The sequence below is a fragment of the Alligator sinensis genome, unplaced genomic scaffold (genome assembly GCF_000455745.1).
Source record: "Alligator sinensis unplaced genomic scaffold, ASM45574v1 scaffold1097_1, whole genome shotgun sequence".
Taxonomy (NCBI): Eukaryota; Metazoa; Chordata; order Crocodylia; family Alligatoridae; genus Alligator; species Alligator sinensis.
The window spans coordinates 3,142,781-3,169,166 of NW_005841950.1; the positions used below are offsets into that span (position 1 = coordinate 3,142,781).

The 26,386-nt window shown below is 48.9% G+C and overlaps 1 protein-coding gene across 1 annotated transcript in view; it reads right to left on the minus strand.

Moving 5' to 3' along the window:
- CCDC33 (coiled-coil domain containing 33) overlaps nucleotides 1-26,386 on the minus strand; it is a 200,129-nt gene that overhangs the window by 18,533 nt on the left and 155,210 nt on the right. The window contains exons 14-18 of the mRNA XM_025199907.1: nucleotides 17,262-17,312; nucleotides 8,307-8,431; nucleotides 5,993-6,026; nucleotides 4,380-4,504; nucleotides 3,350-3,383 (exon numbers count right to left, since the gene is read on the minus strand). Coding sequence (XP_025055692.1) covers nucleotides 3,350-3,383; nucleotides 4,380-4,504; nucleotides 5,993-6,026; nucleotides 8,307-8,431; nucleotides 17,262-17,312 — 369 coding nt within the window. The remainder of the gene's footprint in view (nucleotides 1-3,349; nucleotides 3,384-4,379; nucleotides 4,505-5,992; nucleotides 6,027-8,306; nucleotides 8,432-17,261; nucleotides 17,313-26,386) is intronic.

Sequence of the window (26,386 nt, forward strand, 5' to 3'; positions counted from 1 at the left end):
GACCAAAATGCTGGCTTGCATCCATAGATGCTTCTCAAGCAAATCCCGGGACGTCATTCTCCCCCTGTACTCGGCCTTAGTGAGGCCGCAGCTGGAGTACTGCGTCCAGTTTTGGGCTCCACAATTCAAAAAGGACGTGGAGAAGCTTGAGAGAGTCCAGAGAAGAGCCACGCACATGATCAGAGGTCAGGGAAGCAGACCCTATGATGACAGGCTGAGAGCCCTGGGGCTCTTTAGCCTGAAAAAGCGCAGGCTCAGGGGTGATCTGATGGCCACCTACAAGTTTATCAGGGGTGACCACCAGTATCTGGGGGAACGTTTGTTCACCAGAGCGCCCCAAGGGATGACGAGGTCGAATGGTCACAAACTACTTCAAGATCATTTCAGGCTGGACATAAGGAAGAACTTCTTTACTGTCCGAGCCCCCAAGGTCTGGAACAGCCTGCCACCGGAGGTGGTTCAAGCGCCTTCATTGAACACCTTCAAGATGAAACTGGATGCTTATCGTGCTGGGATCCTATGACCCAGCTGACTTCCTGCCCTTTGGGCGGGGGGCTGGACTCGATGATCTTCCGAAGTCCCTTCCAGCCCTGATGTCTATGAAATCTATGAAATCTATGAAATCCCTGATCAGTGGCTGCCCAACCTCTTCTTGAACATCGCCAGTGATGAGGAGTCCACAAATCCCCTAGGCAGTTGATTCCACTGCCTCACAGTTCTAACAGTGAAGAAGTTTTTTCCTGCTCTCCAAACTAAACCAGCTTTGCTACAGCTTCAATCCCTTACCACAACTGACAACTTAAGGGGATCTCCCTTGCCCCCAACTGAAAAATGGTGCAAGAGACTTTTCTTTTCCCAAGTTGAGATCTGCCCTACCAAAGACAGTCAGACTCAAGCATATACAGCCGACACAGAGCCAGACTAGCTATTTTGACTTTTCTGTTACTCCTCTTTCTTCCCTGACTCTTCAGTTACTTCCCACTTCCCCAAATCCAAAATAAGGCACAATACCACATTCACTGGTTGCTCTTCTAAAATAGAGAAATCTTTTGTCCTGGGGCAATGAGGCTTACAAGAGCAGGATGCGCCTTCAGACCATTACCCTTTCCCCCGAACAACACCCACTTTTCCTTGAGACACAATTCCACCAGCCTCTGTATAAGCCCTCGCTGACCTGTATCAGATGATATACTTGGTTGACTGGGACAGCAGCCATGCAATCAAAAGCTGGTGAAAATAAATGTCCGGTGGAACAATTTCCATCAGAAAGTTTGACTGATCAAAAGCAAAACATTTTGAGGAAAGGTAGTGATTGCAATGAGTGGTGGTTGTTGCAACATAAATAACTGAAAAAAAAAGCAAATCTGCCAGGTCAAAGGGCACCATTTCCACTTCTCTGGAATGGAGCATCTCAACTTTCCATTTCAAAATGACCTTTCATTTCATTTCAACTGAGGTCAGTGGAAACAATCAGAGAAAACTCTTTCAATCAACCCCAAATACATTTGTTTTTCAGAAGGGCGTTTCAAGAGAAATTTCTTTTCTTTTTTTTTGTTTAGTCCATTTCAGAGGGGAAAAGAAAAATCTTGCAAAAGCATGAATGTGCGTGAAGCAACAAAACATCCTGGTTCATGGTAGCTCAACAAAATTCCCTTCCTGATCAATCCTGAAGGATGATCCTGCAATTCCTATTTTTTTCCAGCAGAGAGAAGCATTTCATTGTAAATGCCGAGACACTTTATCTTTTCCAGCCGTTTTCAACCTTTTTTCATTTGCAGAGCCCTACAATATTTCAAATGGAGGTGCAGAGCCCTTTGAATTGTAAATGTGGGTATTCACATACTTTTGATTGATCATAGTTATCTTTTGTGGACCCATTAGACATAGCCTGTGGACACCCAGGGTTCTGTGGACTATAGGTTGAAAATCACTGGCCTAGATCCACATCTCGTGAATCCCAGCCCAGAGTGGGGTTACCCCTCTCATTTATTAGTCTCTTTTCCTTGGTCCCTGTTGGAGTGAGATCCAAAGCTTCCACATCTGTGTCCTTTTTTGTGCACCGTTGTCGATGACAAGGTTACTACAATTTTAGGAAGGGCTGGTGATGAACTCATGTGCTTCTTGTAGGCAGTGCCACTGGTCTATCCCATCCCTTGCTCTCGTAGGTTATTTATTGGCATCCATATGCGGGGCAGCAGGTATATTGCACTAGCTGTTCTGAAAGGCTGATAAAAAAGCCTGCTAAAGTCAGTAGAAAAACCTCACTTAACTCCGTAAGGTTTGGACCAAGCCCCGACATGAAACTTCAGGCCTTCATTTCAACAACAGCCCAGCCCTGCCTGCTGTCAAGCTAATTCGTTCTAGGTCAGGGTTGTCCAGTTTCTAAGCATCTGCGGGGTCTCACACCCCATGAGCTGCGCCAACAGGAGGTACACACTGTAGGGGCTGCTTTAGTAGGGGCCATGGGTCCCCAAGGCTGCACCAAGTGCATGGGTAGGCTGGCACTTCTCCACCCCACTGGGCATCCTCACTCCCATACAGGTCCCTGTGGGCTCTCCCATGAGACCACACAGCACAGCTGTTCCAGGCAGCTAGCTCCCCTGGTCAGGCTGGGGTGGGCAGGAAGAGAGGGGGAGCTCCAAGACCCTAGCTGCTGCAGCTGGAGTGAAAGGGGCAGCAGTGGCCAGGTGGGAGCCTGGGGACAGCAGCAGCTGGGTGGGAGCCTGATGGCTACATGTTAACCCCTTGCTGGCCGCATGCAGCCCAAGGGTTACCAGCTAGACAACCCTCGTCTAGGTTATCGACAGAACACTGTCCTATTTTCAGGGCTGTCCTGGTGAATTATAATATTCCATTCAGTTCACTGAACCCTCCCTGCAACAATCAGGCAAAAGCAACACAACATGGAAGAGGGCCTGGCAATTGGATGACAGCCAGGCTATTTGGGTTGTAAATGCTCATTCCAGCTCAACTCAAAGCAGCCAGTAGTCATAAATAAGCAACAGGACTCCTGCCAATCCATGCAACTATGCACCGCAGAAGTCCAGCAATTTTCTTACTGGGTTTGGGCCAACATTGCTGTCCCAGCCCCATATGGTCAGGCAGCTCATTTCATAAAATCATAGAGAAGTGGGACTGGAAGGGACCTCAAGAGGTCCAACCCACAGGGGGGAACTTTTCCCAGGCCCATCTCACCCCTTCCCTGGTTTGATCAGTGAGAGCTGGGCTGTACCAGGTCTGTAAGGCCCATTTGCCCTTATTTCCAGCTTTTCCTTTGGCCTCCCTGGCTTCTTACCATCACAGCCCTTCTAGGCAAAGAAACAAGCATCCCCATTTCTCAGACACTCACCTGATCCTGTTGGTGCGTGATGACATCCCGGGGTCTACAAAACAGAAAGCAAAAGGTCATGGTTGGAGTCACCTTTCTTAGCCACTCACAAGTCTGTCAGAGCAAGAAATAACTGGTGAAGTCCCCTTCCTTGGTCTCCCGGTGCCCTGGGGAGGGGAGGGGAGGGGAGTGGAGGACAGGCTGGTCTTAGGCTATTTAGATCAACCCAACACAAAGCATGTATCTCAAAGATAGTGCAGACCTTGGAGAATACAGAGGTTGAGGGGTGGGCTGGGCTAGATGGGTGCCCCAGTGTGACCCAGCTCAGAAGCAGGAGGGTGCTACCCATGCTGGGGTCGGGGAAAGCACTCTACTATTGGAGGCAGCATTGCTGGACTTCTAGGGGGTGCAAGAGAGCTGGGGAGATGGTGACAAAAGGCAACATGACTTCCCTGGGTTAGGCCTACGCACTAGCTGGGATGCTGGGAGAGACCCAGCCCACACTCCATCACCTGGGAATTGCAGTCCCTAATGCTAATGCAGTGGTTTGTCATTGGTGGACACCAGGATACAGTCCAGCAGCTTGGATGTGCCCACTTCCATACAGCTGACTCCCTTGGCTCAGCAGAGCAGATCAGGACTGAAGAACGTTGTCCTAACCTGGGGGATTATAAGCGGATGCAGGACAGGTGCATTGGGAAGGCAGTGCAGACAGTGCCTATGGTACAGGGAGCTGGAGTCAGCAAGGAGGCCTCCTTACCATGAGGAACATTCATATGAAGGGAGAGTAGGTTCAGGGGGAAACTTGCCCTATGGGTGACTTTTTCCATGATTTCCTAGAGGGGGTGGCTCTCACACCATCCTCTAGAGCTCCAGCACTGACCACTGGCAGACACACGACACTGGGCCCAGAGTCCATCCAGCCTGGCGATTCCTACTTGGCAACACTCCTCCAAGCCCTGGAGGCTGTTGGCCAATAATGGAGCAGCCAGGAAAGGGACCTTAAGTGTGAAAAGCTTTCCAACCTGAGGTGAGATGCGGCTGTCCATACCTACTGATGGCCTCATCGCTGCCAACGCCCCGGTCTTCTGTCATCTTGTAAGCAAATTTCTGGTTAAGAGGCAAAATCTTGGCAACAGCATCAGCAGGCGGGAGGGAGGTATCCCTTGCGGGGAACTGCAAGGGAGCAGGTAGAAGGTCACCACACTGCAAGGTAGGGTGCTTCCAAAGATCTGGAGGGGGCAGGACCTGGAGCTGCAGCTGATGTGAGCATCAGTATATTTACTCCAGCTGGCCCATAACTTTGAACCAAGCCTCCAACACAGCTCTCTGAGGCTCCCCTCGTCACCCTGTCTCTCTCACGAGGACACTTGTTTTAAAAGCAGCACTACGTTCCCAATGAGGCCAGCTGCTCTGGCATTTCACAGGGCCCCTTTGGTCCTTACGCTGCATCTCGACAGAGATGCACACCAAAGTCCATGAGCACTTGGAGTCACCAAAGATCCCACCAGACACTCTCAATGCCAACTAGAGGGGTCCGTACCAATGTCCTGGCAAATTCCCATTTGTGCTAACTGTACTCCCTGACAGCCCCTTGAGTTTTAACCTGACACCCTGTTCCTCATGGATTCACAAGCACCAGCATGACTTGGCACATGCATGCTGGAAGAGAAGGGGTGAAATGTTGATGCCAGGAGGGTATGCATCATGTGTGATAGCTTTCCTCAGGCCAGGGTGTCTCTAGCTCAGCCACACACTCTTTGTGACCTTAAGAAAGCTACTTCGCTGCTCTGTAACTCAGTTTTCTATCAGTTAAACAGAGGCAAGAACTTTGCCTCCCAGGAGTGCTGAGAGAGCCTCAGACATCACAGGGTTGAGTCATAGAAGAACCTAGCTAAATAGCACACCTGCCCCTTTTTTGATCAGTGCTGGGTGAATGCACTGCCTTGTGCTCCTGTTCACTACGGGAAAACAGAATGGCCATCAATTTACATCATATGTCATATGCAAACGAGCTATTTACATATGATTTGCAGGTGTCTAATTTATCAAGGATAACTCTTAGACACAACAGGCAATGCTCCACTGGTCACACAGCTGGGATGTAGAACATACGTTCCCTTCAGGAGGTTATTAAAGCATTTTAATATTAAAGCCCCAGTTATCTGAAACCTGGCTATCTCGGATTCACTGTAACCCAAAGCAGGGGTTGTGGGGGGGGGTGGTCTTGTTTCCAAATCTCTAGGCACGAACATGGAGCACATGTTTGACTCTCTGAAACCTCAGCTTTCCAAGATGATTTACTCCTGGCCGGGATGCTCTGAGGCTCCAGGCTCTAAAAGCACAATTAGGTATGGGTGAACCCAAATTATATCACACCGAATCCCCACACCTGGAAAGAGGTCTCAGCATGTAACTCTTCAAAATGCAGTGCTCACCACCGAGGCTGCAGTGCTGAATCCAGGCCAGCAATGGGTGGTGGCACCTAACAGTGTGAACAAGCCCAGGGGACAGATACAGGAGAGGATCGCAAGATCCATTTTTGTGGTCAGCAGCCTCCACAGAGTACTCTCTTTACATTCATGACCCTGGCCCTCCCTGGCCTCTCACCCTCGCTGTCCTTCTAGGAGTGGAACCAGGCATCGCCGTTCCTCAGACACTTACCTGATCTTGGTCTTCCTTGGTGATGTTCTGGGGTCTACAGAATAGAAAGCAACAGGTCAGGTTGGTAGTCACCTGCCTTGACCTCTCACAAATCCATCAGAACAAGAAGTAACTGGAGAAGGCACCTCCTTTGGTCTCTCCCTGATTGGGCTATTTTGATCAACATAGAACAAAATCCCCATCTCAAGGACAGTGAAACCTTGGAGGACACAGCAGGCAAAGGGTGGGCTGGTGTAGGAGAGTGTTACCTATGCAGCTGGGGGACACACTGCAGTTGGAGGGGGCACAGCAGAACTGACAGGGCTGAGGCATTGGGGGCAGGGAAGAGAACTGGGCAGGGGGTGGCAAGAGGCAACACGACTTTCTCAGATTGGGTCTATGAACTAGCTGGGAGAATCCTAGAAACCCAGTCCAATCCCAATCACCTGGGAGGTGTGGTCCCTATGCTAAAAGTGGTGATGCAGGGCACATCTACATGTGCAATTAATGCAAAGCAATAAACTTCAGCTCATATCGTCTTGGAGTGTATTGTTCCTGGGTGCAACGTTTGAACACACGCTTGGGACAGAAGCACGTTGAGCCAGGTCAGAGCAGCCCTGGGCTGCTCTGACCCAGATCAATGTGCTGCGGAGAGGCTGGCGGGGACATGAGGGTGCTGCACTATGCAGCTAGCCAGCAGGCAGGCCCCACACTGAAGCACCCTCATGCCCTAGCCAGCTGTGTCAGCATCTACACGTGTGTTGCTACGCACTAAACAACTCCGCAGTAGAACAGTACTTGTATTTACACATGTAGATGCTGAGATATTTACTGTGGAGCTAATTAGTCAGCTTTGCAGTAAACGTCTCATGTAGACGCATTTACAGACACTGCCCATGGCGTAGAGGGCTTGAATCAGCCTGAGCATCTCCTGCTGTCAGGAAGAAACAGTCACAAGATGGAAATGAAGGGAGCATGAGATTCAGAAGGGAACTTGCCCCGCAGCTGACTTCTTCGTAATTTCCCAAGGCGGGTGGTTCTCGTTGTGCACAGTTCTGGGCTCCCCATTTTAAGGTTGTGGAGAAATTATGGGTCCAGAGATGGGCAAAAAGAATGATAAAGGAGTTTGAAAGGCAAGACGTATGAGGAACTGGGTATATTCAGCTTGGAGGAAAGGAGATGCAGTAGTATTCAGATATCTGAAGGACTGCCATTAGGAAGAGAGAAAACAGCTTTTCTCCTCTGCTGTGGAGGTTGGGATGCAAGGCAATGGATTTAAGTTACAGCGAAGCAGATTTAGATTGGATGTTAGGAAAAAAATCCTGGAGGCAGTAAAACAGATGGCCCAGGGAAGTTGTGGGAGAACCATGCTTGGAGGTTTTCAAGAAGACGCTGGATAATTGACAGGGAGGACTGAAAAGTGGCATTCATGCAGGGCTTTGGACCAGATAGCCCTTCTTCCAACCCTGTGAGTCATAACACCATCCTCTGGAGCTTCTGGCACAGGAGTCAAGGTCTGATCCAGCCTGGCAACTCATATGCTACCATTACCCCTCGGCTTGGGAATGTAGGCCTCACTGGAGCATTGATCAGTATGCATGCTGCTCACACAAGCACTTTGCTAAAGCATTGGCCAGAGTAGGCCTGACCAGCAAACCTGACTGATGCATGAACTGCTCATAAAAAAAACTTGGCATGTGGGCCATATGTGCATTCCTACCAAAACATGGGAGAGAAAGATGGCCGTATAAAGTTCAGGACAGTCCAATACCAGGACGATAAGGCTGGAACAGGAATACCCAGGTCAGGATGTGAAACAAGCCCATGGTACAGGATGGTTTGAGATATTCAAGATACAGATGGTATGTAGTTTGTTTTGAACACTGTATAAAGGGAAAATTGGAAATCAGGGGAACTTTGTAGCAGCCTAGGGGAGCCTGCATGGTGCTATGCTGACCACCTTGTCACAGGTACAAATGCCTTAACTCTTGATCAGATGTATTTTTAGGCCAAAACATGTTAGGGCTGTGCTTGTAGACAATAAGCATGGCTGAATCTTTGCCACTGAATCGAGCCCATGGTCGTTCTTTAGGATCCCCTGGTTAAGACTTTGGTGTTGGGAACTCCTGGTTGTGACTTTTGCCAGCACACCAGTTCCCGAGACTTCAACAATAACTACACATTGATAACACGTAATGGGGACAACAGCAACCACAACAGTGATAAGATCAAGTGACATGAGTATCCTGGTCCAAGTAGGATCGTGGGGGAGTTGGGGAAAGGTTCCTAAGTATGAAGAGATTTCCAGGCTGAGCTGGGACACTGCTGCCCATACCTACTGTAATTGTCCTCATCGTTGATGACAGGTTTTTCCACCTTCTCATATGGGTGTATCTGGCTATCAGGCAATGGCTCAGCAAAGGCATCCAGGTCTGAGGGGGACAGGTCACCTTGGAAAAGCTGCAAGGGAGCATACAGAAGGTCACCACATTGCAAGGTGGGGGCCTCATAGAGATCTCGAAGAGGCAGGAATGGGAGCAAGAAAAGGCTGGGCCCTATGTTACAGACCAAACCTAAATTTACTGATGTTAGCAGAATGACAGAGCTCCCAGTTCTGTCCTCTCCACTATTAATTAGTAGGGTAACAATATTTCCGTAGCCTGGATGGTCCAGGAAATATGCAAGAAGCAAGAACTGAAGAATATCCCTTCCAACTATGCGGTTCATCCAGTAGAGGATATCTCCAAACCTACCCCTTCTTGCTTCTTCATGGTTATTAAAGCCTCTGTTTCCTTAACTTCAGTGCATGACATCCAGTGCCAGCCCTTGAACTTTGGTTATCTTTCATTCACCATGACCCCAGTAGGGTAATGTGCCCCAGTGTATAGGCATGAACAAAAAACATGTGCCTGGCTCCCTGAAACCTCAGCTATCCAAAATGATTTATCCTTTGCTGGGATGCTCTTAGGGCCAAGGCTGTACAAGTGTATTTAGCTGAGGGGAGGCAACATTTGATTATGTTGCATTCCTACTCCTGGAAAGTGGGTTCAACATGTGAGTCTGTGTGATGGAGGGCTCAGCAATGAAGCTGCAATGTTGAATTCACACCAGGAAAGAGGGGATAGCAATCAGCAGCACAAGTGAGCTTGGAAAATGGATAATAAAGAGAACTGCAAGGTCTCTATGTGGCCAGCAGCCTCCCTGCAGCGTTCTTCTTATGTTCCTGATTGCTGATTCATGCATCTTCTCTGCTTTGAGGGGCACTGCATCAGCTGGCATTAAATGCCCACTCACCGATGGCACAGAGACAAAGTACTGAATGGGACCCAGGGATGGGTCAGAGTTGACACAGCGCGTGTCTACATGTTCGCTAATGTCCCATAGTTACTGCACATTTAATTTAGTACTTGCTTAATAAAGGACTAACTACATGTGTAGTAACTAGAGTTACTGCACAGAAGCGCTGGCAAATGCCTTTTTAGTGACATTACTGCACAGTAGCCTAATAATACTGTGCACTAGCAAATTAGCACTGTCCATGCTGCAATTGTGCCCAGATCCGGGTTGTGATTGTGGTGTGATTTTTCAGACAGTGCATCGCCTTGTGAATGATCGCCTGATTAAACCGTTTAATGGCAATCTAAAATCAATCCATGCAGCTACCCCTGAAGCAGTTGAACACTTATCACATTTAGATATGAATCTATGAATGTTGTAATCTTAAAATGTCATACCAAAGAAGAAGAAGACTATCCATGCTGTGATGCGCTACTGTGCAGTGCTGTTAGGCTACGGTGCATTAAGCATCTTGTGTAGATGCGCCCATGAAGTCATAGGCCAAGCTGAGCTAGGTCAGGTTGATTGCTAGTGGCATGTGCTCAGCCCCTGACCTGCATCTGGCACTGCTCACTACACACACACACACACACGGATGGTTACTGTTCCCCCTCACTGTCTGCAGCCCTGGATACTCACAGTCGAGGAGAATGGCCTGTAGTACCAAGCCATCTGCTGCATGTATTTGCCCTTGCTCCTACCAGCTCAGCCCGAACCGTGTGGCTGGCTCCTTCAGGCTGCTGCTGTTGGTGCCTGGAAAGTCTTTGGGTTCCAGAGATAACCTGGCATCACCCAGCTCTGCAAGGTCCCTCCATCCATGCTAACTAGTTCGTTGCCAGGAGGCTGGGCACTGCAAACATCCACACCCACTGCGCTCTGCAGAGGCCAGTGCTGAGAGGCAGATCAGTCGCCCTCTTCTTTTCTCTCCCAACCACGGGGGGCTCTGACACCCCTCCCTGCCCTGCATCGAGGCTGCAGAGGATGGCACACTTACAGGGGAGCTGGCAGCCTGCAGCTGGGGGGGAGCCAGAAGTCTTTGAGAAGCTTTCTGCTGGCAGGAGGAGTTGGGCTGGAGTCTGTGCTGCTGTTACTACAACAAACAGCTCCTCTTAGCAACGTGGCTGCTAAGGCTCTCCGAGGGATCTCCAGCCTTAGTGCCATCTTGGGTAGAGGGCACATCCTTACTGCTCCGGCAGAGACGGGAGTGGGGAAGGAAAGGGTGAGCCACAAAGCCAGGCATCCACATACTCATTCAGACAGCTTCCCAATGAACAAAGGTCATGAGCACCTGCAATGCTGGACTCTTGGATGCCAGGCCCGCAGGCTGTTTCTATTCAGGTGCAGCCAAATTGAAACAGCCAGGCTTGACATCATTTTTTGGGGAAAAAAATGTCGGGGGCTCCTCAGATCTGCTACAAAGCCATGTGGCTGTGTGTCTTGGACAGGACAGTTTGCTAAGGGGGCACCGCTCTGTTAAAGAAAGAAATCCCATCAGGGTCAGATTTTCAGCTGGTTTAAAAGGGGATGGTCAATTGGGGGGACACAGGAGTGCCAGCTTATAGTTGCTGGCATTTTACATTTCTTTGTGCTTATTCCCCCTTTGAGCAATGCTTATCTTGTCACTTATTCTCTTCCTCTCTTCTATGTACTAGGGCCACTGAAAATTAAATGAAGCAGTCATTGAACACTTTTGTAGCTGGTTCTAGCCAATTTAATCTGCAGGTGCTCTAGAATTAGCTCAGTTTTGCAACCTCTAGAGTGGAAACAAGGCAGGAGAATGGTTTTTTTGCTTCATGGATGCGACCTTTGGAAACAGGAATGTTATATCTCTATTTGGTTGTATTTTGACTGGGATTTTCTTGGGCTGGTTTATAAAGCTTAATTTCTGAGCCAACTTTGAGCTTGCAGCAACATTTACAAGAAAGAGATCAGCTCGGTAGGACTAATCTTGTTTTAAAGAGAAGAAAAGGGTTAGAAAAAGGGATGAGTGAACAAATAAAAACCTACAACACTTCATGTCTGCTCCTACTAATATTGCTTGTCTCTGTTACTCACACGGTAGGAAAATCACAATATATCTTTTCAACTGGATTCCCCCAGTTGTCTCCTCCACACTTCTCTATTTCTAGGAACCACCAATCTCTGGGCCAGGCTTGGAAGTGTTAAAAGTCAATGAGAAAATCTGCCTGGATTCCAAACTAAATTCAGTCCCATTTGTGGCCCTTGTCAGTCTGCTCAAGCCTGAGCTTCTTTAGACCTCACTGAAGTTCGAAGCTCCAAAACCTATTTAGAACACGGTTAACAATCCATCAAGTAGACTGCCCTGGGTCCGTGCCCAGCTCCTTGTATCAGGCTGCCAGGGTGAATACACAGCATCTCATTCTCTGCACACTGGCAGGCAGCGGGATCACCAGAGCCCTCCAGTGACCCTTGCGGGTTGTGCAGGTCCCCAGGCATAGCTAGGTCATGGAATGAGTTACCACTGTCAGTGCCATAAGGCAGTTTCCAGGCATGCAGAGACGGCCACCTGAGCTGCAATAGCCAGCCACCTGGAATCACAAGCTTCTTTAAAGCAAATCATGCTATGGCCCATTGGGATGGCAACATGCCTGATCTCCAAAGTGCATCTCTCCTGTCCATCCACCACAGCCAAGTCACCCCAGGTTTTTCACTGTGAAGCCATCACCAAGGTTTCCTTCACAACCCAGCACTGCAACTTATAGAGCTGGCTGGACCAGACTACCACAAACTTCTCTACCATGGACTACCACAGACCCCAGACTTCTCTGTGCTGTAGTCTAGCATCGCAGTTCTTGAGATCTAAATGTTAAATCATCTTGGGCGACCTGTCCAATCCAGGAAATCCATTGAAGGTGTTACAAAGCCACCCATCACACTGATACAGGACTGCTCCACCTAATTCTGGAGATGCATGGGAATGTCTTTGCCTCTGCCTGGCTCAATGGCTTTTTGCTCCGTGTGTTTAGGATTGTGGCTGTGGTCATGGTCATCTTGCAGCATGCTAGGAATAACAGTAGGCTTGACTTGATCTGCTCTTTGCTTGGTCTTTCCACAACCAAACCTGTTCCAATGAAGAAAGCTTTTCCTTTGGCCTTGCCAACTGCATGATCCCAAAGAGCTAAAAGCAGCCTCAGCCCCCACGTCTTGCTAGCTCCGAGTCAGCCTGCGATCTCAGGAGGCTAGCAGTTCACCCTGCTCCTCTCTCTCCTACCTCCTTCCCCCTCACCAATTTCACACATGCTGGTGGAGGTGGGAAGTTTTCTGTTCCTCTTGGCGAGCCCCCTGTGAGACAGTGCCAGACAGCTGACTGAATAATCACCTCTGTCTGTTCCCTACCTTGGCAGCAGTTGGGAGCTGGCTCTGATGCTTGCAAGCTCTGCTTCAAAAGCAGGAAGGGCTTCTCAGGGAGAACAGGGAAAGGGCAACACACCTGGACACACACCTTGGCTCACCTGGCTTGGGCCTGACTGGCAGCTGACGTGCTGAATCCTTGCACCAGAAGCCCCTTTCCTGAAATCCAGCATCCTTTCAACCTTCCTTCCCTAGCCCCTCTGCCTGCAGCCCCCTGTCCTAGGAGGGCGGCTGAACTCACCACAGATAGGTGGACAGGCTGACATGCCTCCGTTTAGGGCAGTCACATTGCTTCTGCCAGCAGAGGAACAAGTTCAGATTCTTTTCTGATTACTGCTTCCCCTAGGCCCGCGTCTGATCTCTGCCCTCCCTCCATCTCCGCTCTGCCAGATCCACTCTGATCTTATGCTCCCCCAGTCCCCTCTTCCCAACCCTGCTGTCTCTGATCTCTGTCACCCTATATCCCTTGGTCTCTGATTTCTGCTTCCCTTCCCCCACATCTTTCCCTTCTCCCCTTGCACTTTGTCATACTCCCCAGATCATTTCAACCTGCTGCTTTCCTCCTTTGTCCCTGGGCCTGACATTCACTTGCTGTGTAAGTTCTCAGCTGCTGGGAGCTGGAGATAAGTGCAAGGCAATTTGGAGGAGGTTACTGCAGGGCCTGGAGAGTAAAGTTATCGCTCCCCTCACACTTGTGAAGACTCATTTCCATCCGTTGGATCTTGGAGGCCAAGTTCTGGGATCTTTTGCTTTGCTATGGCTGCCTCAGCTTTTTCCCCCGCTACATGCACGGCTTATGTTTCAAAGACTCAATTAAGTTCTAAAGGAGTCTCTGCAGCTCAGATCCTGTCCCTTTATCATATCTCTGCTATGACCTTGCCTTGGTCCTGGCTGCAGATTTGCTGGGTCTGGGCCCCAAACTGGCAGCATTTAAAACCCTCCCAAAGCAAAAGGATTCTATGTGATGAACCTCCTTGCTTTCTCCTTGGTGGCGATGTGGCTGAGTTGCAGGTAACTCTCTCGTTGCTGCTCACTCCAATGCCTGTTGTCACCTACTTGTTCACTGCATGGAGAGTGATGAGGCAGGAGAGACGCACATCTTTCCACTTGCTCCCAGAATTAGCAGTGCTTTCTACTGGCCTCCAAGGGGAGGCTGCCTCACCAGAAAATCTACAGGACACCCCAGATTTTCACAGGCTGTGTGTGTTAAGCCTGTGGGATGAACAGCCCTGCTGCAGATCCTCAGGATATCTGGTATTCCTCTCCAAGCCTCAGCCCCTGGAGTCACGTGATGAAATAAGAATCTTAGCTTTCATTTGAAAAGGAGATGTAAGTGTATGGTCCTGACACTTGGGGCTGGCCATAGCAGGGAGTCATTCATTCAATTGAGGGGGGCCCATTGTGACAGTGTCTGTTACAAGAAGGAGGATGATGCAGCATCATTGTGCCCTGGCTCACATTATATTATCCTTCAGTATAAGCCTGCTTTGTCCTTCCACAATGCCTTCTACCCCAGATAATCAAGGCACATGCCAAACACTGATGGTTTATGCCTTAAGATGCTCTGTAAGAGATCAGAGAATTAGCGTGCACTTGTTACAGAGGCAGAAGGTGAGGCCAGCGAGCCCATTTACATCTAGCAGGAGCTCATAACTCACAGCAGTACTGTCCAACAGTGCTCTAACCTCCGACCCTTTGGGCAGCAGGCAGCTGGGAGAGCAGAAGACCTGTACTGTCCAGGCGACCTCCATCAAGGGGAGACCACATTTGTCCTGGAGGGGTGTTCCAGTAATGCACTGCAGATGCTGAGCTGTGGCATGTGTGTTTGTATGAGATGTCCTTCAGCTGGCCATTTTAGTGACTGGACTCTGACTTGGATGTTCAGAGGAAGTGAGTGGGGAGAGGAACTGAATTCATGAAGCTCTTGATCTCCCAGATCCCACTGCAGTGTGCTGTAGCAAGAACTTATGCAGCTGGGGCAGTGGATCACTCTTCCGTTCACTTATATGGAGTCCAATATTTCTCTGTAGCTCAGCCTACAGTGGGTGTGCCTACATGTTCATTAATGTGCCATAATTACAGCACATTAAGTTTAGTACCTGTAGTCACAGGTACTAAACAATTCATTGTAATCGGTACTACTACGCATTAGTGCTGGGGCACACTTAAGTGATACTAATGTGCAGTAGACTAATTCTCTCACACATTAGCATGGTTGTTTTGTGCCATGCTCATGTGCAATAGAATTAGTCTACTGCACTGTTAGTGTCTCATGTAGATGCACTCACTGAGTAGGATCCCACTGACATCAGCTATGAGCCAAGAACATCTCTATAGGCTGGGCCCCGTCTTTGTAAATCTGCTACTCACTGAGCATAGCCAGAGATGTCTCCATCATGGTATTTGCTGTCCAGATCCTCACAGGGCATATCAAAAAAGCGGTTGTGCCCTCCTCTTGTCTATGCCATTAGGCCCAAGAAAGGCTGCGTGATGCTGTTTGCTGTTCATGCATTTCATGAGATAAGAAAAATTTCCTGTTTTATTGCACTCGCTGATAGATGAGCTTGCCCAAATGATTATGCTTAAACAGAAAGGAGCTGGTGTTGTAGCTCAGACACATAAAACCTCAGCCAATGACATCTGCTAGTCCTCACTAGTTATTGCCTTCGTCTGGACAATATGAATTCTCTCTGCATTCAGGGAGTTCATATTTCCAGGCTGTATAGTCATCATTAATGCTCCGTCAGGAACTAGTTGGGGGCTGACTTGCATTTCTCCAGAACTAGTCTCCCTGCTTTCTTTGCAAGGCATCCCTCCACTGAGGGAGTGCTTGATTTCCACACAATTTTCCTCCAGGCAGAAGTGGAGTAATCCAAAATGTATGGTGCCACAGGAAACTTCAGCATTAGGGATCCATCACGGTGGGTGTGAGGGGTTACATTCATCTTGGATTCTGATGCTGAGCTCTTCCTCTTTTTGCCTGGCTGGATTTGCAGCTGTACACAAATACACTGACTCATGGCCTATTAGCCAACCTGCTCCCCAACTCCAACTCAGCCTTGGAGCCATCCCCACAAAGATAAAGGAGATTCACCTCTCCCCTGAATAGCATAGCCGCATTGTACCGTTGTGAGGAGCCAGGGCCTGTGAGGTGGACTTGAGCTCAGAGAGGTCCTAAGGAGCATTGTTCTGGCTTAAAGTTGTGATGTCCCTTGACTCAGATCTCCTCCGATGTTTGTTAAGAAACATTCAGATCTGGAGCAACTAAGAGATCATTGATACCTTAGGCCATGCCATGAATTTTTAATCAAACAGCCACTGTGCTGTACACAGTGCACAATTAGCCACCCCATCAATAATGTACCAGGCTGTAACTTCTTCTCCATGAGCCTGGGCCAGGGCCAGGGCAAGGCCAGGAGAAGACAGGTTGTTATTTACTTTGCCTTTGCCCTTAAATGCTGGTGAAAGGTCCTGGAGTGAAAACCCCGGTGGAGGACAGAGTATGCCTAGCATCAGCAGAGGCAGAGCAAACCTCTATACTTGCCATTAGGTCTCTCAAGGGGCCATCTCTGAGGGTAAGAGGCTTGTGAACCCAATGCAAGCTGGATACATGTGTACGCCCTAAAGGACCTGTGCTTGAAGCCCCAGCTCCTGGAGTCATATGATTATCTCAGCTCTCATTTAAAAAAGAAAAGGATGATTCTAACCCTCATGTTTCCTAAGAAATGCCTGAAAAAGTGACCTGTGTGGCTGTTACTGTGATATTTGCCTCAGTGTGCAGAGAGGCTGAAACCACGGCCAAGAGAGGAGTATATTGCCCCATGCACCACAACCACAACACTGCTCCGGGCAGGAAGAAGACTGCTGCTACCATTACCCCTGTCCAGTAGTAGTCTCTCCATGAAGGCTATATCACCCACTCAAACACTAACCCCATTCAGCTTCCACTGAGATGAGGAGACCCTATAGCTGTCCATGGCAGGGGAGGTGGCCCCATGCCACTGAACCTGCCTCTCTGGGAGGGGAGAGGATCCCTTGGTACTGGGCAGCAAGGGGGAAGCAGGGCTTTGTGTCATGGATTACTCTAAGTCTATGAATTTCTTTAATCTGGGCCCGTTACTGGCCAGATCATAACCCCCATACTGTGACTGCTAACATGAGGGCACAAAACCCAGCAGTGAAGTGGTAGTATGACAGGAAGTAGGACACGAGATCAGATGGGTGAAAAGTGAGGAGAGAAACCAAGTGGACCAAAGTTTGACTCAGTAATGCTGGAGGTGCCATAATGGAGACAGAGATCCAATTTAGCATGACAGGATGGGGGACATGAGACTAAATGAGACTGAAGGCAGAACCTGTATAGCAAGGTTTAGGATGTGGCTAGAAAGCAAATCTAATCAAGTCCGGCCATTCTTACAGTGCTGTCATTGTGGTCTTGTTCTCTGCCAATGTCTATGAGGAAACTCCTACCAGATGCTGCACTTTCCTAAATTCCCCAGGGAAAGGCCTGATCTGCATAATAAACCAAAACCACTAGCCTAAGAGTTAGTCATGTGAAGCATCCTTCTGGATGCTTACTTACCAATGGCAGATTGAGATAGGACTTCTTGCGCTGAGTTTCAATGGGGGCCATCTAGAAAAAGAAATAAAAGCCAAGGTGATTGCCTTCCATGAACCTGCCTGCTTTCATCATCCTACTCTACTTTGACTCTGACACTGCATGCTTGGTACAGAAATGTGTATGCACCAAGGAGAACTTGCTGTGGAGCTGGGGTAAAGGATCAGAGGAAAGTAAGACTGGAAAGACCTTCACAAGGTCATCTAGTCCAGCCCCCTGCTCAAGGCAGGAGCATCCCTGACTAAACCACCCCAGCCAAATGTTTGTCCAATCTGCTCTTAAAAACTCCCAAGGATGGAAAGTTCACAGCTTCCCCAGGTAGCCTGTTCCAGGGCTTGACCACCCCCAGAATCAGAAAATTCCTCCTAATCTTCAACCTAAATTTCCCCTGCTGCAGCTTGAGGCCTTTGCTCCTAGTCCTGTCCCCTACACCCACAGAGAAAAGCCCATCTCCATCCTCTCTCTACTTGCCCTTCAGGAATTTGAAGATTGTTATCGAATTCCCCCTCAGTGTTAAAGGCTGCAGTTCTACTGAGATTTGATTTCAGATCACTGGATTCAAAGTCCAGAGCGCTAACCATTACACCATAGGCCCTGCTGCATGCTTCTGGGCAAGGGAAGGAGAACCAAAGCTGTGGACAAGCACAACTGCCCATAGATTTAGGCTTTCCCTGAAACACCTCTCCAAGGCAGAGGTGTCTAACCAGGCTAAGCATTCACAGGTACTCTGGCCCTTCGTGTCCTTGAGCTCTATTCCTTCTTTGGCTCCTATAACATCACACCAGTGGGAAGCACAATGGAAGAAGGGAGGAATAATCTTATCATTCGATTTATTACAGTACTGCTGCCTTCTGCTCAGCAGATAAGGGCAGAAGTAAGAATTATATCAAGATGGAAGGAAACTAGTGGGCTTGGTCAGGTGAGCAGTAAGGGCTACTGTGCAGAGGATGCCAGCCCCAACACAGTAAATAGATGCTCTGGGTTATGGTTGAAGTGATGTGCTGACAACGGAGGCCACCATGGGCAGAGGAGGGCTTAGATACCACCTCTTAGACAGGCAGCTTGTCCCCAGCATGAGACTGACAGTTCCTCAAACCCCAAGAGAGTCCTCACATATGTAAAGGCCTACACCAGGGACTGAACTGGGAACCTAAAGTGATGTAACCATTTCAGCTGAAGCAGCAGGCTCTGAAGAAGAGGGCAGCAACATAACCCTGTCTTTTGTGGCTCAGGTACAGAAAGGGTGCATACACTAGCCAGCAAGTCTTATAGTGATTTGCTTGCTTGTGCAGAGATGGAGTTGCATCCCACCAAAGGCAGAGGGTTTATACATTCTGGGACCAGCCAGTACTTAGGGCCATGTGTTCAGCATCTACAGGAACTGGGAAAACAAAAGATTCTCTAATAAGAGACAGACATTCTCCCTTCTAGTCTGAGGTCAGGGGAACCTAACAGTGTGAGGAAAATGGCCATTCTCCCTGGAAGAGGTTGAAAGGAGCCAGAGTGCTAATGGATGGTATCAGAGAAGAGAACAAAGCTGACAGCTTCCCTTAACAGCCCTAAGCGGGGTGGGGGTGCTAATGCATGTGGACAATTTTCTTGCCATTTTCCAGTTGGTCTAATAAAAAGTATCATTTTGGAACCAAGAATTCTAGGTTTTTGTATGTCTTTTTGTCTCAGACCAACACGGCTACCAAGTACACACCTGTGGAAATCAGAGGCATTAACAGCCAGAGGCATGCTCATAACAAGGTCTATGCATTGTTCTGAGAAAAGGCAAGGCTTTGATTGCTGCTCTAGAGAAACCCAGACTTGGGACTCCTTCTGAGTCACTCTCCAGGAAGTAAGCCAGCAATGAACCAAGAGTGGGGCGACTTCCTTTTCCTCAGCTACAAAAATCCTTGCTGCCTTGGGCTGAAGCTATCTGGGAGACAACAGCCCCTGCAGAAACGAGAAGGCATGGCCCTGGGGTTTCTATGCAGTGTGCAAAGCAGTCAGGCTTGGCATCACAGGGCTGGTGGGACAACAGGATTCGGATGGCAGGCGGATGTCCAGAAAGATCCTTGCAGTTATCATTAAAAATCGCAAGTCACCCAATGAAGAAGGTAAGTATGAAGTGGGAAGGGTGGAACTGGGAAAGAAAGACAGGATCCTGATTTCTTGGAAAGGAAATCAAGTGGGATTTGAGGAAGAGGTCCTGGGCAGAACATGGAGGTCTGGGCTACGGAAGGAAAGACTCCCCTGCACAAGATGGAGGCAGGGAAAGTCTCCACCCCAAGTACAGTGTGTAGGTGCAATGAGGGCAGAATTTTTGGGACACTACTATGCATGTCTGCAAGTTGTGGGAACAACAGTGCTGCCAGGCAGAGACCATAGGGAAGGCAGAGAGAGAGGGACGGGGGGAGCTTGTAGCACAACCTGCGCAACATGGTCCTGTGACTAAGACAGGACCTGTCCTCTGCGTTCTAGTGAGCAGCAGAGGGTTGGCGTGTAACAAAACAGCACTCCCGAGTCCTCCCCACTCTTTACCCTCTGTATCCAGTCTAACTACATCTGGGATCCATGACAGGATTTAATGGGAGCTGGATCAGGGTCTGACCTTTATACTGGGAACACACGGGTCTGCTCTGGCACAGGGATCAGAATCCAAGGAGCTCAAGGGGCTGGGACCCTCCATCAGGATGGTGCTGCTCTAAGCATGCACTGCTCTGATGCCTAAACAGCGTCTGTTCTCCTGAAGAAAATACAGCTCGTTCAAAGTGCCCTTTCCACCCAGCCAAGCAGGTAGAAGAAGCCTTTGCTTCTTCTAACCCAACCCAACCCATCACACAGCCTGGAGAATTCAGCTTTGCTGGCATTGGATCAAGGAAATAGATCTGATCACTACTGCCCTTATTACCACCACAGAAAAAGCACCAAAGTGCAGCACCCCCAGGTGAGATCAGGGCACCTGTTGTGCTGGATGCTGTACAGTCATGTGGCACGAGAGATTCCTTGCTTGGATGCAAAAATGTGGCCAAAATATCAGAGGGAATCAGTGGCAAAGCCAGGCAGTGACTTCAGACTGTCTGCAGCCCAGTTCCCTTCCAAAGCCAACCTTGCTCTCTCAGTGTTAGCATTATCACATCAATGGTCCAAAGCACTCGGCTTTAATACAAATAGATCCCCCTATAATAAAGTACCGATTAGAGTAATACGTGGTTAGGGTGCAGGGGAGGTCAGGCACAATGTATCTGGGGAGTCTATCTGCTGTCCGTGTCTGTTTCCCATCCTCCATCCATGGCGGTTCTGACAGATTCATATGTCTGAATTAGGCTACAATGCAATTAGTCCTGCTCCTAATGCAGTCTGGGCTCCTGTGGCTGCTTCTGCACCTCAGTATAACCTTGTTATATGCTTTGGGCCTGCTGTCCACTGCAGGGACCTGGGAGAGGCTGAAACACTGTTAGCAGACTGGGCTGCTTTGGTATAAAGCAAATAAGAGAACCATGTCCTTGGTGGATGTGAGCTGGGAGAACTGTGCTCTAGGTTCTCGTCTCGAGCTGCGTGAAGCCCCCTTGGTACAAGGCAGCATTTATTCCAGTGGGTGATCTATTGTGAATGGCACATGAAACCCACCAGTTGACGAAGCTGGGACTGACAGGCAGGGATAGACTTAGCCTCTGAAAGTGTGTGTGTATGAGCACGCATGTGCATATATGTGTGACTGCCCCAGGGGGTTGTGTAACCTGTTTGCTGTTCAGTGGTGCAGTGCTGCTGCCCCCTTTCACCTCTCTCCACCCCACAATGTGCCTGACAAGAACCACTTGCACTTTTAAAAGGACAGGTGAGCTTTTAGCCTTGCAACTCCTGTAAATTCAAACCCAGGGGAGTTGTGCAGCACTGCAGTGATCTAGGGATGAGTTACTACGCACACAGCCAAGGACAGGAGCCCAGGATAAGCAGCACAAAGCCTGCGATTCTTATTCCAGGGGTGGTCTGCCTTCATTATACCTGGCTGCACAGTGACCAACACAGAGACCTATTAGAGCTCAGCAGCCTTACAACCACTCATCAAATGAGAAGGGGTGGGGTCCTGGCCACAATGAAATCAATGGGAACTTTAAGTTTGATGTTAGCCAGGAATTCACCCACAAAGTCTTCCCAGTCCAACACAAACCTCTGACGTGTTTGTACTACACTGTTATTCTATTGTGCTTACGCTTAGAGGCCTCATCTGAGTAGAGAATGTAAAAACAGGACGGTCCCCTGGCTACAGTAGGGTGACAGGAGATAAGTATTTGGTCTGAATCAGAAAGATAAAGGACCTTTAGCTCATGTAATCTGCCCTCTTGTATATGGAACTGGAACATCATCCAGTCATGCCTGCTCTGAGCTGAAGAACTATGAGCTCTCTTCCAAAAAGGCACTCAATCTTGAAGACACCAAGTGATGGAGAAGCTACCATTTCCTGTAGTAATCTGTTTCAGCACTTAATCATCTGCCACATATTGAATAAGAGTTTTTACGTGGTCCTGGTAGATGGGCACTATGGCCATTTGTACACACCACAAAATTGGCATTTAAAGCGGCTTAGTGCCCTTTTGCACTGCTTTAATGGTGCAGCTGTTTGCACGTGTCGGCGGCATAATGAATTTTAATGGCACAGCTGTTTGCATGAGTTGGCAGTGTAATTCACTTTAGAGGTGCAGCTGTTTATGCATGTCAGGTAATGCACATTAAATAACTTTGGGGCACGTTAAATGACTTTGGGACGGAGCAAAATAAAACATTTCCGAGGTGGTTTAGTTTGCCATGAAGGGAAGCACCGGGCCCTGTGCAGCTCAGGGGCTGTGCAGGCAGCCTGTGCAGACAGCCTGGCAGCAGCCTGGACAAACAGGCTCCACTGAAGGGAAAACAAAAGTGGCGAGCCTTATCTTTTTTTGTTTTTCTCCCTGGAGCCTGCCTGCCTGACCTGCCCAGGTGCCCAGTGCTTCCCTCCACAGCTGCACTGCCTTCTGGGACCACTTTGGCCGGGTGCTTGCAGGCGGGTGCCACCACGGAGGGAAGCACCAGATCCGCCCACAGCTGAGGACCACTCTGCCCACCAGCAGCTTGCCCTCCCCTCCCCACCACCAGAGAGGCAGGTAAGGCTCAGGCCCGACCCTTGTGTACACACCATAGGGGTTTACTTCACCCTAAACTGAAGAAGTGTTTTTAAAGACCCACTGCTTCAATTTAGGGAGAATTAAACCCCCGTGGCATGTACAAATGTCCTATGCGACTGGGAAGGTATCAGAAGAATTCAGCTGGGAAGTGGCAGGGTGAAGCAGGCAGAGTTAAGGTTATTTGAGCTCCCTTTACTCTGCAGTCTCGTGCTTGCTGTCCAATATTTTGTCACAGCAGAGCGTAGATGCAAGGCTGTAAATTCACATCTGTAATTATTAAATCTTTGCCTTTCCTGGCGGTTCCCCCCACCCCCCTTCCAAATTTAATTTACAAGTCTCAGAAGCTCCCTCTCCCTTTTAGCAATTCCATATGTGGATTTACAGTCTTTCATCCACTCAAACATGATTTTTTTTTCTCCTCCATATTTGCTTAGGCTGGCTTATTTATTTATTTTACAAATTGCTTGGAGACACTTTGATGTATCCGATTAGTTTCAAATGATGGAATCTATTCATCTCCCAACTGTGAAGAAAGAAGGCAGTGTTAACCACCGCAGGGGGCCTTGTGGGCCATATCAGCCTCCACAGGAGGCTGTGCAGCATTTATAAGTGCCTGGGCTGTCTGCAGCTGACCTCCCAGATAGCACCAATATCTGCAGACTGCATCTGCTTGTCCCAACCCTGAGACAGACTGAAATGGCCCCAAGAGGCAACCTGGCAGTTAAAACATCCCTCCTCTTCGTCTCTTGCTGCTCCCAGATTCCTTGCATGAGGACCTGGCCTCCTTTTTGTGCCACTCCATATTCCTCACCAAGAGGACGACCTCAAGTCCATCAGAATTGATGCAAGTCTCTATTGATTTTAATGAGCCATGGATCATGCCCGAGTCTCTATGTCCGTTCTGCTGTGCCATGATTGCACATTAGTCCTCCCCAACATGGTACACAAGCTTCAGTCATCCAAGCAATCACATCTTCTCCCGTCTGGGTGCAATTCAGCCCTCTGCAGAGTGTTGATACAAGTTGTATACCCAAGCACTGAGGACGCCCACGGAGGGCTTAAATGAGATGAAACTGGTGCACCGATCCCATGCTGGCCCTTTGAATAAGGCTGCATATCACTCCATGTACTTACAGCTACTGTAATGTCTGACTCAGTGCCTAGATTATACTCTCCCAAGACCTTGCAAAACGCTTTTGATTTTTCCCTGTGCAGGATGGGGTAACTTCAGAAATGAACCATGTAACTGCTCCAAGCATTAGCAAAAGCCAAAGCAAAAGCTGGAGACAATGAAACAGATAGAAAGGGGGAGGTTTTGACGTGTGACCCTCTGGAAGTCCAGCATATAAGAAACAGAAGATGGTTCAGAAAGGGGGAATCTTTCTTCTAGTTTCAATTTTGCTTTCAAGCTGCCATCACCATCAAAATTTCATGACAAAATACCCCACTGACAAAGGCACAGGTGAGAAATTTCCGGTGGACTTGTTCACTTTTGGCTGATCCCTTCAGCAAGCTGACTGAAACCCGGTATGAAAGGTTCCCGGTTACCTGGGACAACAGACAGGAACCAGGAGAGATCAAAAAGCACATACAGCTTAGCTTGGAGTTCCCGTTGAGAAAGAAAGGTGGCTTACTGTCCACTTCTTGCTGGGATGGGTGAGAAGGGATGCCTGAGAACTGAGGGAAGGGTGACAGAAGTTGAGTGAGATGTAACAGAGAGAGATAAAGACTGGCAGAGAAGGGTTGAATGGCTTTCGTATCAATACGGCTCAGCAAGATAAAGACATCAGTGGAGAGGGAGGCAGCACAGAAGAGAGGGAACAATGCTGTACATGAGCTCCTAGCCAAAAGGGCAATGATAAGAGGTTATCGCTTCCCTGCCACTGGGGAAGGGAATCTGAATCCAGCCTAGTGAAGATAAATTCCTAACTGGCTCTGTCTGTGTATGTCTAGGGGCGCACACCTCAAATAGCAAAACAGTCCCACTTTTAATAGTGGGCCAAGATTTGAGGTCCACAGCATTTGTTAAGCTAGAAGTTCTGGCTTAAAAGTCTCTCTCACAACTGTCTGCCTCAGCCCTTCCCCTTGATTCCTAGTTTAGTTTTTCCTTTAACATGCATAAAAATGTGAGCGCGCACATCCCAGCTGCGGCTGTGAGTGATAAAGGGATTCATCCTATGCATAGCCCTCATGTGCTATTCTCATCCATCTTTCTGAGGGTGGCTAGCTAGTCAGGGCTGATGGTAAACAATGTCCTACCCACTAGTGTTTGGGGGACTTGGTTTCAGGAAGGATACTGATAGCTTGAGGAGTTCAGCGTGTTATATTTCCTTGCATTACATATTGTGTGGGAAGAGCCTAGGATATAGCAGTGGGGCTGTCTAAGCATGCAATCAATGAGCATGCATTGTAAATAATGGCCCCTCTCGGACATGCTGTGATGCAGTGATCTCTGTTCCCCATCTTTGTTGCTGGAGCTTATTGATAGAAGAGAATCTATAAATCTTGTGGTCATGTATTCATGGCCTTTAATTATAGGCCCTCATTACCTGTCCCACATGCCCCGCAAAGAATCCTACTGCAATCATTTGGGGAGCACAACCTAGTCAATAAGGATGACCCCTTGTCCCCTCTGGTTTTCTGGAATGTCATGAAAGAGAGAGAGAGAGAGAGAGAGAGAGAGAGAGAGAGAGAGAGAGATTTCTAAGGCTAACACTATGCAATTTATCCTGGCTACATCTACACACTGCATCAGATGCTGGCAACATGGGTGCACGCTGGCATAACCCATATCTGCCATAGGGCAGGATGCTCACAGAGGAAAAGCCTTAATTGACGGCAATGGTAGCATTGCGTACTCTGAATTGCAGAACAATCAGATTCCCCAGCTTTTGATTTGCTGGCTATGAAGCAATCTTTTTCCTATGGAGACTGGCAGGTGGCTCTGGTTCACCGTCCTAGGAGTGAACTACCACCTTGTTAGACCCATGTTTCACTGTAGCTGCTGGCAATTAGGGCTCCCCCAGGAAAGGATAAGGATGATGTAGTGGGTGGCTAAAGACCAGGCATGATGTGTGCACAGTGACAACTACAGTCTCCCATGCTGATCACCACATAAGCCCCTTTTCTCCTGGGGCAAAGTTCTCAACATCATTTATACTTCAGTAACTGAACTGAGTGGCCTGGTTGGAAACCCAAGACTGGCTGATTATCCTGATCCATTGGAATGAGTTGCTCCATTAATGAAAAGAAGAAAAAAACTCACTTAGGTGAGCAAAACATATGCCACTGCTGCTAGGAATACCTCAGTCCTCCTCCTTCAGCTGCAGGAGCTCCAGAAGAATGGGTGGGAGGGTGGAGGACAGGGTTTGCAGGGGTACTCTATCTGTGCAGGGCAGCAGGGGGCAGGTAGGGATGGAACAGAGGATATGACAGTGCTGCACGGATCCTGTTTCTCCTCCCTGTGGTGGGGCATGTCAGGGGTGCGGAGAGACGCTGAAAAGGCCTCTGCTGGGCCCAGCTGAATACCCAAGATAGTCAATGGTTGTATTTCTATTGGTTTCCCAGGGCATCAGTCATGCCCATAGCACAGTACTGTGACTAAGGGCTTTGTTACACACTGTACTTTTAAGCTTCTCAAATGTGGATGGGTGTTAGTGCTAGCTTGAGTTTGGAGAAATCACGTTCAGGCACCGGGGGCCTTGAGGACTGAAAGGCAAGAGTTCCCCCACCCTCTCCCCTCCCATTCTGAGCTCCCCTCTGTCCCCCCTACTCTTGGGGACCCCCCCCGAACCACAGCCCTCGTGGCTCACCCGCGTCCCCCAGCTCATTTGTGGCTGCCTGTGCTGTTCCAGGGGAGCAGGCAGGGAAAGGGAACCTACCTGCCCAGCTGCTGCTGTAGCTGCTGAGCCACAAGGGCTCTCTGGGTTGAGCCCAGCTGAA